A 14,805-nucleotide genomic window follows, 5' to 3' on the forward strand; every position below is an offset into this window, starting at 1 on the left:
TCCGGAGGAGCAGCGTGGACTCAGGACTCAAGAAAAGGAGATATTGAGAGACTTGGGACCAACTCAAAGCAGCCGGGGGGCTGCCCAGAGGAGAAGGAGAAATACGGGCTCGGCTCATCGCTTGGAATTGGAGGAGCTGCGCCAGGGCTCTGGGCGGCTATCCGGTGGAACAGCGTGGTGAGTGGTTTGGTCCCAGAGCATCCGCTCCTGAACATAGGGGGGTTGTCTGGAGAAGGAGGAGGAGCGCGGCGGGGTGCTTGGGCTCGAAGTGACTGCACCAGGGCTACGGGAGGCAGTCGGGACAAGAAGGTGCACAGTGAGTTCTTGGGACTCGTGACGCACCAGATCTCTGGGTGACTGCCTGGTGGAGAAAGTGGTGCGTGGTGGGTCACTTGGTCTTAGAGCAACCGCACGGATCAACAGGTGGCTGCTGGAGGAAAAGGCGTGTGGCGGGTCACTGGGACTCGGAGCGATTGTAAGGGGCTTCAGGTGGCTGCTCAGAGGAGGGGCCGCATAGCCAGGCGAAAAGTGCAGAGCAGGGTCCTAGACGGCTTCTTGGTGGAAGGGCCCCACAGACAAACTGAGGGGCGGAGCGAAGGCTCCAGGACTGCAGGCAGCTTCTCTGAGGAGAGGCAGCCGAAGGAGATTCGTTTGCGAAGGGTGAGGCTTCCAGGCCCAGGAGGTAGGTCCGGGTCCCTGGGAACATTGCAGAAGAAGGCTGCCCAGCCCAGGCGGTAGTTGTGAATTGAACGGAACCTCTGGGAGTAAAACCGACCAGCGAGACCTCCCCACTGGGTGACTCCTCCCTGTTGGGTGAGGTTCTCCCAAAAGGACCGTAAAATCAGAGACACAGGCCCAAACTGGTCTTGCATCAGCCCACAACCTACTTCCCTTCTGGATGACCATTCATCAGCAAGTGAAGGTACCTCTGCCCACTAGCAGGGAATATACCCCACCAGAAGGCCACCACCCCTACGGAGTCAGCTCCCTTGTGGAGCACTGCATTATCAACTTCCTCCAAGATTTCAGGCTACTGAAGACTAAGAGGGGATACAATAGAAATCTTCAGGGATATTATAAGACAATAGAGGAACTCTGCAATATCACAGCGGTCAACTGATACCTGAACAATATGAGAAAACAAGGAAAGAAAATGCTGCAAACAAATCTAGATGTTACATCAATGAAACCCAACGACAGCATGGCAGAAGAAATGACAGAAAGGGAGTTCAGAATGTACATAATTAAAATGCTCAGGGAAGCAAATGACGAGATGCAAGAGCAAATGCAGGCACTGAATGATCGCACCAATCGACAGTTAAAAGAGCAAATACAGGAAGCAAAAGATCACTTCAATAAAGAGTTAGAGATATTGAAAAAAAAACCAAACAGAAATCCTTGAAATGAAGGAAACAATAAACCAAATTAAGAACTCCATAGAAAGCATAACCAATAGAATAGAACACCTGGAAGACAGAACATCAGACATTAAAGATAAAATATTTAACCTTGAAAACAAAGTTGAACAAACAGAGAAGATGGTAAGAAATCATGAACAGAATCTCCAAGAACTATGGGATATCATGAAGAGGCCAAATTTGAGAATTATTGGAATTGAGGAAGGCTTAGAGAAACAGACCAAAGGAATGAACAATCTATTCAATGAAATACTATCAGAAAATTTCCCAAATCTGAAGAATGAAATGGAAGATCAAGTACAAGAGGCTTATAGGACTCCAAATATACAAAATTACAACAGACCCACACCAAGGCACATTATAATGAAAATGCCCAACATACAAAATAAAGACAGAATTTTAAAGGCCGCAAGAGAGAGGAATCAAATTACATTCAGGGGGAAACCAATACGGATATCAGCAGATTTTTCAATCCAGACCCTAAAAGCTAGAAGGGCCTGGAACAACAATTTTCAAGCCCTGAAAGAAAATGGTTGCCAACCAAGAATCTTATACCCAGCAAAACTTACCTTCAAATTTGATGATGAAATAAAATCCTTCCATGATAAACAAAAGCTAAAAGAATTTACAAAAAGAAAGCCAGCATTACAGAACATTCTCAGCAAAATATTCCATGAGGAAGAGATGAAAAACAAAGAAACAAATCAGCAATGGGAGGAACCATCCTAAAGGAATTGTCAAATAAAGGAAGAACCAAGTTGTCTCAAAATAAATAAATAAATAAATAAATAAATAAATAAATAAATAAATAAATAAAATGAACCAAATGACCGGGAATACTAATCATATCTCAATAATAACCCTGAATATTAATGGCCTGAACTCATCAATCAAAAGACATAGACTGGCAGATTGGATCAAAAAGAAAGATCCAACAATATGTTGCCTGCAAGAGACTCACCTCATAGAAAGAGATACACATAGACTAAAGGTGAAAGGATGGGGGAAAACATATCATGCACATGGACTCACCAAAAAAGCTGGGGTATCCATCCTCATTTCAGATAAGGTGGACTTCAAGTCAAAACTAGTCAAAAGGGATAAAGAAGGACATTGCATACTGCTTAAGGGAACCATAAATCAGCAAGATATAACAATCATAAACATCTATGCCCCAAACAGTGGCTCATCCATGTATGTCAAACAAATCCTTCTCAATTTCAGAAACCAAATAGACCATAACACAATAATACTAGGTGATTTTAACACGCCTCTCTCACCACTGGACAGATCTTCCAGACAAAAATTGAACAAAGAAACCATAGATCTCAATAACACAATCAATAATTTAGACTTAACGGACATTTATAGAATATACCATCCAACCAAGAGCGAATACACTTTCTTCTCAGCAGCACATGGATCCTTCTCTAAAATAGACCATATATTATGCCACAAAGCTAATGTAAGCAAATACAAGAAGATAGAGACACTACCTTGTATTCTATCAGATCATAATGGTTTGAAGTTAGAAATAAATGAAAGAGTAAAAAACAGAAGCTACTCCAACACCTGGAGATTAAACAATATGCTATTACATGATGAATGGATAACAGAAGATATTAGGAAGGAAATTAAAAAATTCCTAGAGGTAAATGAGAACAAAGAAACATCATATCAAAATCTTTGGGACACTATGAAAGCAGTACTTAGAGGAAAATTTATTTCATGGAGCGCATTCAATAAAAGAAGTAAAAATCAACAAATAAACAACCTAACACTTCAGCTCAAAGCCCTAGAAAAAGAAGAACAGACCAACACCAAAAGTAGTAGAAGACAGGAAATAGTTAAACTCAGAGCTGAAATCAACGAAATTGAAACAAAAGAAACTATACAAAAAATTGACAAAATAAATAGTTGGTTCTTTGAAAAAATAAACAAAATTGATAAACCCTTAGCCACTCTAACAAAGAGAAGACGAGAGAAAACCCAAATCACCAAAATTCGGAATGAACAAGGAAATATCACAACAGACACGATTGAAATACAAAACATAATTAGAAGCTATTTTGAAAATCTATATTCTAACCAAATAGAAAATTTCGAAGACATCAACAGGTTTCTAGAGACATATGAATTGCCTAAATTGAACGAGGAGGACATACAAAATTTAAATAGATCAATTTCAAGTAACGAAGTAGAAGAGGTCATCAAAAGCCTACCAACAAAGAAAAGTCCAGGACCAGATGGGTTCTCAGCCGAGTTCTACAAAATCTTTAACGAAGAGCTCATTCCAATACTTCTCAAAGTATTCCATGAAATAGAAGAGGAGGGTACCCTCCCAAACTCATTCTATGAAACCAATATTACCCTGATACCCAAGCCAGACAGAGATAAATCGAGGAAAGAAAATTTCAGACCGATATCATTAATGAACATTGACGCAAAAATTCTCAATAAAATTTTAGCAAATCGCATACAAAAATATATTAAAAGATAGTGCACCACGATCAAGTGGGTTTTATCCCAGGGATGCAAGGTTGGTTCAACATCCGGAAATCAATAAATGTAATTCACCATATCAATAGACTTAAAGTCAAGAACCACATGATTATTTCAATAGATGCAGAAAAAGCATTTGATAAAATACAACACCCCTTCATGCTCAAAACACTAGAAAAAATAGGGATAGTGGGAACATTCCTTAACATTGTAAAGGCCATCTATGCTAAGCCCTTGGCTAATATCATTCTAAACGGTGAAAAACTGAAAGCATTCCCCCTAAAAACTGGAACAAGACAGGGATGCCCTCTTTCACCACTTCTATTCAATATCATCCTTGAAACTCTAGCCAGAGCAATTAGACAGACCAAGGAAATTAAGGGAATACGAATAGGAAAAGAAGAACTCAAACTATCCCTATTTGCGGATGATATGATTATATACTTAGAGGAACCAGGAAATTCCACCAGAAAACTGTTAGAACTCATAAGTGAATTCAGTAAAGTGGCAGGTTACAAGATCAATGCTCATAAATCCAATGCATTTTTATACATAAGTGAGGAATCCTCAGAAAGAGAAATTATGAAAACTACCCCATTCACCATAGCATCGAAAAAAATAAAATACTTGGGAATCAATCTCACAAAAGAGGTAAAAGACCTCTACAATGAGAACTACAGAACACTAAAGAAAGAAATCGAAGAAAACCTTAGAAGATGGAAAGATCTCCCATGTTCTTGGATAGGCCGAATTAATATTGTCAAAATGGCCATACTACCAAAAGTGCTATACAGATTCAATGCAATCCCAATTAAAATCCCAATGACGTACCTTACAGAAATAGAGCAAGCAATCATGAAATTCATCTGGAAGAATAAGAAACCCAGAATAGCTAAAGCAATCCTTCGCAGGAAAAATGAAGCAGGGGGTATCACAATACCCGAACTTCAACTTTATTACAAAGCAATAGTAACAAAGACGGCATGGTACTGGTACCAAAATAGACAGGTAGATCAATGGTACAGAATAGAGGACACGGACACAAACCCAAATAAATACAACTTTCTAATACTAGACAAAGGCGCCAAAAATATGCAATGGAGAAAAGATAGCCTCTTCAACAAATGGTGCTGGGAGAATTGGAAATCCATATGCAACAGAATGAAACTAAACCCATATCTCTCACCCTGCACAAAACTCAACTCAAAATGGATTAAGGACCTTGGAATCAGACCAGAGACTCTGCAGATTATAGAAGAAAAAGTAGGTCCCGATCTTCAACATGTCGGCCTAGGACCAGACTTCCTCAACAGGACTCCCATAGCACAAGAAATAAAAGCAAGAATCAATAACTGGGATAGATTCAAACTAAAAAGCTTTCTCTCAGCAAAGGAAACTATCAGCAATGCGAAGAAAGAGCCTACAGAGTGGGAGAATATCTTTGCCAATCATACTTCAGATAGAGCACTAATCTCCAGAATCTATAAAGAATTCAAAAAACTCTACACCAAGAATACAAATAATCCAATCGACAAATGGGCTAAGGAAATGAACAAACACTTCACAGAAGAAGATGTACAAGCAATCAATAAACATATGAAAAAATGTTCAACATCTCTAGTAATAAGAGAAATGCAAATCAAAACCACCCTAAGATTCCATCTCACCCCAATTAGAATGGCGATTATCAAAAATACAAGCAACAGGTGTTGGCGAGGATGTGGGGAGAAAGGTACACTCATACATTGCTGGTGGGGCTGCAAATTAGTGCAGCCACTCTGGAAAGCAGTGTGGAGATTCCTTAGAAAACTTGGAATGGACCCGCCATTTGACCCAGCTATCCCACTCCTTGGCCTATACCCAAAGGATCTAAAATCAGCATACTACAGAGATACAGCCACATCAATGTTCATAGCTGCTCAATTCACAATAGCCAGACTATGGAACCAACCTAGATGCCCTTCAATTGACGAGTGGATAAAGAAACCGTGGTATATATACACAATGGAATATTACTCAGCCATAAAGAATGACAAAATTATGGCATTTGCAGGCAAATGGATGAAATTGGAGAATATCATGCTAAGTGAGATAAGCCAATCTCAAAAAGACAAGGGACGAATGATATCGCTAATAAGTGGAGGATGACACATAATGGGGGGGAGGGAAGGGTTAGTGTTAGGGTTAGAGTTAGGGTTAGGGAGGGGGGCAAGTATGGAGGAAGAAAGTACTGTATAGAGGTAAAGAGGGGTGGGAGGGGTGGGGGGAAGGGGAAAAATAACAGAATGAATCAAACAACATTACTGTATGTGGATTTATGATTACACAAATGGTATGCCTTTGCGCCATGTACAAACAGAGAGGCAACATGTATCCCATTTGTTTACAATAAAAAAAAAAAAAAGAAACGGAATAGAAGATCAGGGCTTCTCGCCATCTGCTCAGGGATGAGCAGGGCCCACCAAAGAGCTCTAATGCAGGCCCAGGGTGCCCTGAGACCCAGGACCCCGGGCCACTTCTACAAGCCCATGTTCTTCCTTTCCTGCATTCCTTGTTTTGTTAGTAAAATCGCCTGCCCCTGGTGTCTCCCCCAGCATCCAGGAAGAAAACACCTTCCCACCATCTGAGCAAGATAGACACGCAGTTCCCTCTCCTTCCTGTGTTCCTCCATCTACCCACCTCTCCGCCTTGGGCTCCGTCAATTCCTTTCTCTACACTGCATCTCTTTTAGTTCCAAAAATAGATCATTCAATTTAGGAAGAACAATTAATTGGGTAGAAAAAAAATCTGAAATATGGGGAGGCAGCTCAGCTTCTCCACCAGGTAAGAAGCAAGCCCAGCCCCACACAGCACCTTCCTTGGGGATTCTGCTTCTGTCTTAGGTGCAAACCTCAGGAAAACCATGGATTCAGAAAGGTCAGACTCAGCTTCTTCCAGTCCCCAATCCTCCTCTGTGGGCTTCAAACCACACAGAACAATGACACAAAGAAAAGATGTTACTGCTGTGATTTCACTAGAGTTTGTACTAGATTTGCTCCATAAAGCACTGTGGGGTGTTTTATGTGATTTCTCACCCTTTAAATATTTATTATCTTCTCAATACACTGGCCTGCCTGTGCCCTGAAACCTAAGACAGTGGAGCCTTCCAACAGCACCAAGGAAGTTCTGCTCAAGAGGCAGTCTCCCTGGGCCTCTGTTCCCAGGGCCATCTTTAGAAATTCCTGATCACAGTCAGCAGGGGGCCTGCTCACCTCTCAGAATATACAGGCGAGGGCTGGGGGAGATAGCTCAGCTGGTAGAGTGCTTGCCTTGCAAGCCCAAGGCCCTGAGTTTAATCCCCAGTACCACAAAAAAAAAAAAAAAAAAAAAAAAAAAAAAAAATCCAGGCAATTCTGATGGATCTGGGAAATGCTGACTAAAGAGTTCTTCCCAAGACCCGGCCTAGTTCAGGGAGCTAAAGACCCTGTAGAGAAGCCACTCTCAACAGCAGGGATTTCCTCTTCCGGACACATGCCGGTGGACACTTTGCTTGTCACAGCTGGAAGGGACCTGTAAGTACTAAGTGTTCCTGGCATGTAGCAGGAGAGGCAGGGATGCTGCAGCATGTCCTCTAGTGTACAGCAAACCTCTCCAACAAGGAATTATCCCTCCCAGAACATCACAGCCACACCAACACACAGCAACCCTTCTGTAGAGAGGCATCCTGATCCAGGCCTGGAGTTCCCAGTCACTGCACAGGAGCACCCTGCATTTTAATGGTTTGGATTGGTGTTTTTCAAACTGTGAGTCATTTAGTTAGTTTATTGGTTTATGGGCAGCATTTTTTTTTTAATGGAATGAGATGGAATAGAAAAACGAGAGTAAGAGAGTATTTCAGAGTATACTGCACATAGTAAAAATAAGTATTCACAGAATTTTTATTTCAGTTATATATTGAACTTAATTATGATGGGACAAATATGAGAGGATATTAAATTTCTTCTCTTACAAACCTTTTCATTATTAATATGATACATTTCCAGGAAAGTACACAAATGAGCAAGGCCATTCAAATGGGAAAAGGAAAGCAGGCAGCTACTAGAGGACAAGGTGGAGGCATGACTTCCTAAGCTAGGGCCTGGAGCAGTGTGGGGAAGCAGGAGCAGGCCTGTGGCCAGGCAGGGCGTCCACAGTCCTGCTCAGTTAGGAAACAGCAGCCCAGACCTCCCTCTGATGTGGCCACATAACATCCAGGGTGTCTAGGAGGAGACACTGCGCCGCGCACAACAAGGGTTTGCGGTAGAGTGCGGGGGACACGCCCATCTTGGAGTGCGCTCCTCCTGCTAGATGTCCTCACACCTAGGAACTATCAGTCCTGCTCCTGGGAGCACACTCAGGGCAGTGCAAGCCCAGGAGCAGGTGTGGAGGGACGTCCCCTCTGCGTGGCGCAGAATAGCCCTGCAGCAGAAACAGCTCAAGTGTCCAAAAATGCCACAGACAGATCTATTTATGTATCCGAATACTGGACTATCAGATGGTCATGAAAATTAGAGCAGCAGTGGAGATGGATCTGCCAAAGTAAAACTGAGCAGAAGTCAGGCACAGGGAACTGCTCATACAGGGCTGGAACTTTGAAAACCACCCTGAGCTAATTAGGTGCATCATTAGAGCAACTCCAGAAAATCAGGGAGCAGTCTACTCTTTTCCATCAATTTGTAGGAATTGCTAAAACAGTCTCTCCCTTGGTTGGTTATACACATTGCAAATGTTTCCTCCCAATGAAGAACTTACCTTTTATCCTCTTAACTGTGTTCTGATGAATAGACTCCTGACTTTAACAAGCTGACAGCATTTCCAAAGGACCCACATTGGCTGTATTCTATTTAAAGTGTCTTCCCCAGGGGGTGGGAAGATGGTGGACTGAGATGGACATCATCACCCTGTGTACACATACATGCACAAATGGTGTGGCTCCACATCATGCACAACCAGAGAAACGAAAAGTTGTGCTCCATCTGTGTACAATGAATCAAAATGCAATCTTCTGTCTTGTACAACTAAATAGAATAAATTTAAAAAGTTTAAAAAAAATAAAGTGTCTTCCCTACCTCAGCTGTAGTGGGATGCGCTTCAGGGTCACCTTCCAGCAGCTATGTTGCTGCTCCTCCCACTCAGGCCCACGGTCCCCTAGTAACTGAGTGGAGTAGAAGTGGAGCTTCCTGAGTCTCCCACGTGAGTGTCCTGGTGCCTGGCTTCATCCTTCCACCCTGCTCCAGGCACCTCTGCTACAGGCTGAGATTGGCCTGTGTATGTATGAGGGAGGGAGAGACCTGTTCCTGGCCAGATCCACGGCTCTTCTCATCTTTCTACTTGATTTTCCTGAGCCCCCTCCCATGTGTATACACTGGTCCCATCCCACACAAGGGGAGTGAGGCCTCTGCCTTGACTTCCTGCCACAGGGCTGGCCTCATTGATGCTTTGTACCTTTTGTGGTCTTGAGAATCAACTCCTATGTTTCTCAAGGAGTTGAGATTTTGATTGGGATTATGTGGACTATACAGATCCATACAGGAAAAGAAAAAAGAAAGAAAGGAACATTTTTAAATACTAACTCTCCTAACGCTGAAACATAGTGTATATCTTTATTGGGATCTAAATTCCTGTTCGATATAATTTAAAGTTTTCTGCAAAAGGATCTCAGATACATTTGGTTAGATCTAGTCACAGACTTTTTTTATGATATTATAAAAGATCATTTTTTTCAAATTTTAATTTGTTTTTGTTGATTATAGAAGTGTATTTGATTTTTATTCATTAAGTTTGTATCCGCTATATTCACCTGTCAATTTTAATTTATCTGTGAACTTTTTTGGAATTCAAAATGATGTGCAAAATAATTAAAACAAAAACCAGATTCTTAAATATTTCTTTATCTTTTCCACTTTCCCCACTCCCCACAAAAATACACTTTATGCAATTGTCTCTAACTGTAAGAGTATATCTGGGGGTAATTCAGGCATCAAAATATTCTTTACAGCAAAAGTCCAAGGGGAAAACTGCAGTACATTTCATCTTGTAACAAAAATGGTCATGGCAATTTTCAGCCCAAAGTCTATGTATATTCTCTTTTTTTAGGGCATGGATATATCCCCAGGGAAGGGAAATGAGCTACCTTCAAGGCACTGCACTCTTCACACAGTGATGAAAGGACTGTGCTATGACTTCCAACCTGCTAGGCCCTTTTCTCATGGAACATGTACCTCAAAATATACAGTACAAGTTCATACTAAAACCAAACTACCTTGCTGTGTCCCAGAAAACAAATGGTTAGTTTGCTTTTTCTCTTTCAGGGAAACTTCTTTCAGCAAAAATTTTCATTTCACGAGCACACATTTTTATACAAACACAAAGATCCAAAGTTCCAGGATGAAACATTTTTTTCTTTCAAAGTTTTCAGTGAGTGTTTTTTTTTTTTTTCTTTAAGTACAGAGTTTTAGTAGAATGTTTTACAAATCAGCAATAGGTTTGACTTCTCTATAACCAGCAGCAATTAGCAATACAGTAGGAGTAGTGTTCCTTCTTGTTTTGGCTCCTATCCCCCAGGTCAAAGACACAGGCAATACTGTAGGTGATTCAGTGCTGTCCTGGTTCCTAATACACTCCACTGTGTATTCCCTCACATGGACCCAATGGATAAAAGTGGTCAGCTCTGGGTTTCAGAAGGTTGTAATTGCCTGCCTGGATACTGATGCTGATTAGTATGTGAGAACTAACATAATTTCTACAGATGTCTCTCCTTAGTGCACTAATCTGATATAAATTGTGTGAAATTGTTTTCTCTTACTAACCCTATAATGTAGTTTCTAGTGTATTAATATTGATGTTCAGTATAAAGTCACCATAATTTACTGTAACCCATGCTGAAGTTTTAATCTTTGAGTGCAAAAGGAAGATGGTATAAGGAAAAAAAATGCAGAAGCATGAGTATTAAAGCTGAATTTCTATATCTGTCTTTCTCAGTCTGAACCAACTGTGGGATCCTGTGAAGAATGGCATTGCCTTTTACCAATGAGTAAACTTGGGCCTAAGCACTGAAGAAGAAAAAAAATGCATAAGCTTTCAGAGTTGATGGAGGGACACTTCCCTTACAATATCAATGACTGACATCAACTGAATGCCAAAGGAAATTCAAAAATTCTTCATGTGTGTGTAAAATAACTCTTTTGTACTTACAAGGCAAGTGCTCTACCAACTGAGCTATACCCCCAGCCCCTGCAAAATAATTCTTGTAGTATTAATGAAAATGTATCATACTCTATTTAAATTCACTGCATAGTAATCTTCTTTATGGTAAAATTTTATGTACATATCCAAAGGAAGAAAACAGTCAAATTATTGACACTGATTTTCATTAATGTTTTTCATGATTTTAAGTCTTAGTATTAAGAAAATCTTCCTTTAAATAAACCTTCTGCCATGCATACATAATTGTGATATTCATATCTTTATTTTCACAGCAAAACACCTTTTTTTTCTGAAACAAATGCAATATTGGTGGGCAATTTACAAAAGTATTCACCCCATTGATACAGTCTTCTAATTTTATTGGGAAAAGGGTTGTAACTGCCCTCTCCCCTCTATCTCCAGCCATATTGTATTGGAAAATTCAATTAAAATCATGGACCTTTTCTCATTAAGTTCTTCTTTGTAGAACCCCAGATTCCCTTAAGTATAAAATACTGAGCTCTCACATTTTTTCCTTTCTCTAATTTCCTCCAGTCTTTTTTCTCTCCTCCACATTCAACTTGAATTTTATGTTTATGAAGATAAGCTCCCACAGTTGAATTCTGGTTAGTTTTAAAAAATTTTGATTAGCACATTAAAATTACAAATACAAATAAAAATAGGGTTTATTTTGACATAATTATAGAAGCACAGAATATAATTTTCTCCAATTCTATTCCTGGTTTTCCCCAATTAAATTTTCTCCTCGTTCCCTTGTTGGCTTTTCTCTATTCTCTTGGTCTTTCTTGTATTTATTGGTCCATGCCATTTATTATTTTATCATTTATTTATTTACTTATTCATTCATTTATTTTTTTTTTTGGCTATGGCAGTAAAATCCACTTTGATATAATTGTACAAGCATGCAATATATTCTACTTTAATTAGGACCCCACTTTGTGGTTGTAACTGATGAAGCAGTTCACTGTGATACACACACACACACACTCACACACACACACACACACACACATGAACCCTTTGGGTATATACCAAGGATTAGGATAACAGAATGGTGGATCCATTCTTAGTTTTTTAGAATATCCATACTTATTTTCAGGGCAGTTGCACCATTTTGCAGTCCCACCAGCAATGTATGAGTGAACATTTTTTCCTGTGTGGTCACAAATTGATTGTTACTTGTATTCTTGAAAGTTGCCATTATAAGTGATGTGAAGTCTCAGTACAGTTTTTTTTTTTTCAAATTAACAAACTGTAATTGTTTTCCCAAAGATACATTTTTTTTTCATACACATCCATCATACACTGTAACCAAAAAAAGCAGTGTACATGAAATAAGAGAAAATAAATTAAAAATCCATAGCATAGGTAAGGAGGCTCTAGTCTGGAGCACAGCTGAGTTTCCAGCAATATAAGGAGGCTCGAGAGTTTCTTTATAAGAATGCCTGCTAGCAAGGGTTCCAGCAAGGTGGTTGGTTGGTCTGTAGTCAGTCTTGTGTACTTGAAACAGTTCTGTTTGTTTGTTTTTCCTTAGCGTTTAGAATAGCCATCATTGTCCTGCAATAGGCAGAGCTATCACGTCCAGGAAAAATGAGGGAGGGAACCACAGAGGCAGCGTGAGATCCAAATACAGCATTCAAAGGTAATTGGTCCAGTGGTGCCTGGGGAAGGAGGAAGGGGATGACACTCCGGGGTTAGCCATCTTCCTTTGGGGGTGTGTACCAGCCGTTTTTTTCGTGGATCTGCACCAAGGACTTGTAGGACTGCTGTGCTCTCGTCAGACTGTATTGAGATTTGTTGGCTCCAAACTGTACTCGTGCTTTCCCCTTCACCAGTGTGGCACTGATCTGCATGATCACTGACTCTATGGAGTAGGCACTGCTCCAGCCCTGCTTGGTGAGAAGTTCCATGCAGATGGCACCTCCGCCCAGAACATACCCTCCGGAGAGGACTGGAGACACAACCCTGACGAACGGTGGGTCAAAGGGAAAGTTATCCGTAAAGGAGAAGTTCAGTAGGATGAAATCAGCTCCTTCCTTCTCTTTGAGGATTTGGAGATCATTGTGCAAAGCGCTGTCTTGGTCAACTTTGAGGAGTTTGACATTCCAATCATATAGACTGTCATTCACAAGTTCAACTGCATAGTTTCCGCCTTTGAAACTCTGTGATCGGTATATATCCCTGAGCTCCTTCATCAGCCGGTCAGTGGCCTGCACCGAGCCAGACACTGCACCATTTAAGTAATCTTGCCTCTGGTTCTTTTTAATTTTCTCTAGGATGGCCAAGTTTTCTTTTCCAATGCCATCATCTTCAGATTTCTTGCCCTCAGCTGGCTCTTCCTCTTTCATTTCATAGTGATCTAAGTCTTCTGTGTCCTCAGGCATCTCCTCATCTTCATCTTCTGAAGATACTTCTTCCTGTGTGCACTGCTCTGCTGGCAAGGGCTGATCCAGCATCTCCACATCAGGATGCTGAGGGAGGTTGTAGAGTTTACACAGGTCAGAGATGATCCTCTTCAGATGCTGCAAGAGCAGAGTATTCCCTTTCTTTATGTCCACCAGCCTCTCCAAGACAGCAGCCAAGTTAGGGTCATCAGATTCCACCGACCAGATAGGGGGTACAGCAGGGTATGACTCCGTGATGTTGCAGTGGATGCGGACGGGATCCCCAGGCACCGACCCCCGTGGGGGGAGATGCGGTCCGGGCGCGGCCCCCGCCCCGGCCCCTCCGGCCCCAGCCAGCAGGAACTCGCAGCTCAGCTCGTCCAGGCAGGCGCTGGCAATGCGGAAGCGCTCGTGGCCGCGGTGGAAGATGGACTCTAGCAGCTTCAGCTCCCGCCTCAGGCAGGGCCCCCCCCTGGGCCGCCCCCGGCCCCCGGCGCCGCCCCCTGGCCCCCCAGCTGCTGCCCCGGCCCCGGCTGCTGCTGCCCCTGCGGCTGCGGCTGCTGCATCCTCCGCTCCGCTCCGCTCCGGGGCCGGCAGGCCGGGAGCCTCCGGCCTCCGCTCCGGGCTCCGCCGCCGCCGCCGCCGCCGCCGCCGCCGCCGCGGTCCGCCTCAGTACAGTTTTAATTTGCATTATTCTGATTGCTAGACATGTTGAAATTTTTTTTTATTTATTTGTTCCTCATTTGTATTTCCGCTTCTATAAAGTGTCTCCTCAATTCCTTTGCCCATTTACTGATTGGGTTTATTTTTGGCATTAAGTTTTTACAATTATTGCTTATCCTGGAAATTAACACCCTATCTGAGGAGCAGGTAGCAAAGATTTTTTTTCGCAATGGATAGGTTTTTTTTATTTTTTTTTAAAGGTGATTGTGAATGGGGTAGTGTTCTTTATTTCTTTTTCAGTGGATTTATTACTGATGTTTAGAACTGTGTTTGATTTCTGGATATTTATTTTATATTCTGCTACTTTGCTGAATTCATTTACTCCTTCTATAAGATATTGGTGGAATGTTTTGAATCTTCCTAATATAGAATCATATCATCATCAGAGTCATACTTTGAATTCTTTTACACACACACGCACACACACACACACATGTATATATATACACATATATGTATATATATATATCTCTTTAATTTCTTTCTGTGTAATTGCTCTGGCTAGAGTTTCAAGGACAATGTTGAATAAAAGTGGTGAAAGAGGGCATCCTTGT

General features: G+C 41.5%; 1 protein-coding gene across 1 annotated transcript; it reads right to left on the bottom strand.

Annotated features, from left to right (window-relative positions):
* Positions 1-12,657: 12,657 nt before the first annotated feature.
* On the bottom strand, positions 12,658-14,177 carry LOC306652538 (ubiquitin-conjugating enzyme E2 Q1-like). The gene is given in 2 exon segments (XM_079125375.1): positions 12,658-13,998; positions 14,001-14,177. Coding segments are annotated over 2 exon segments (1,254 nt in total). The 5' UTR covers positions 14,095-14,177; the 3' UTR covers positions 12,658-12,838.
* Positions 14,178-14,805: the final 628 nt, after the last annotated feature.

The sequence above is a fragment of the Sciurus vulgaris genome (assembly GCF_902686455.1).
Source record: "Sciurus vulgaris genome assembly, contig: HiC_scaffold_265_arrow_ctg1, whole genome shotgun sequence".
Classification (NCBI taxonomy): Eukaryota; Metazoa; Chordata; class Mammalia; order Rodentia; family Sciuridae; genus Sciurus; species Sciurus vulgaris.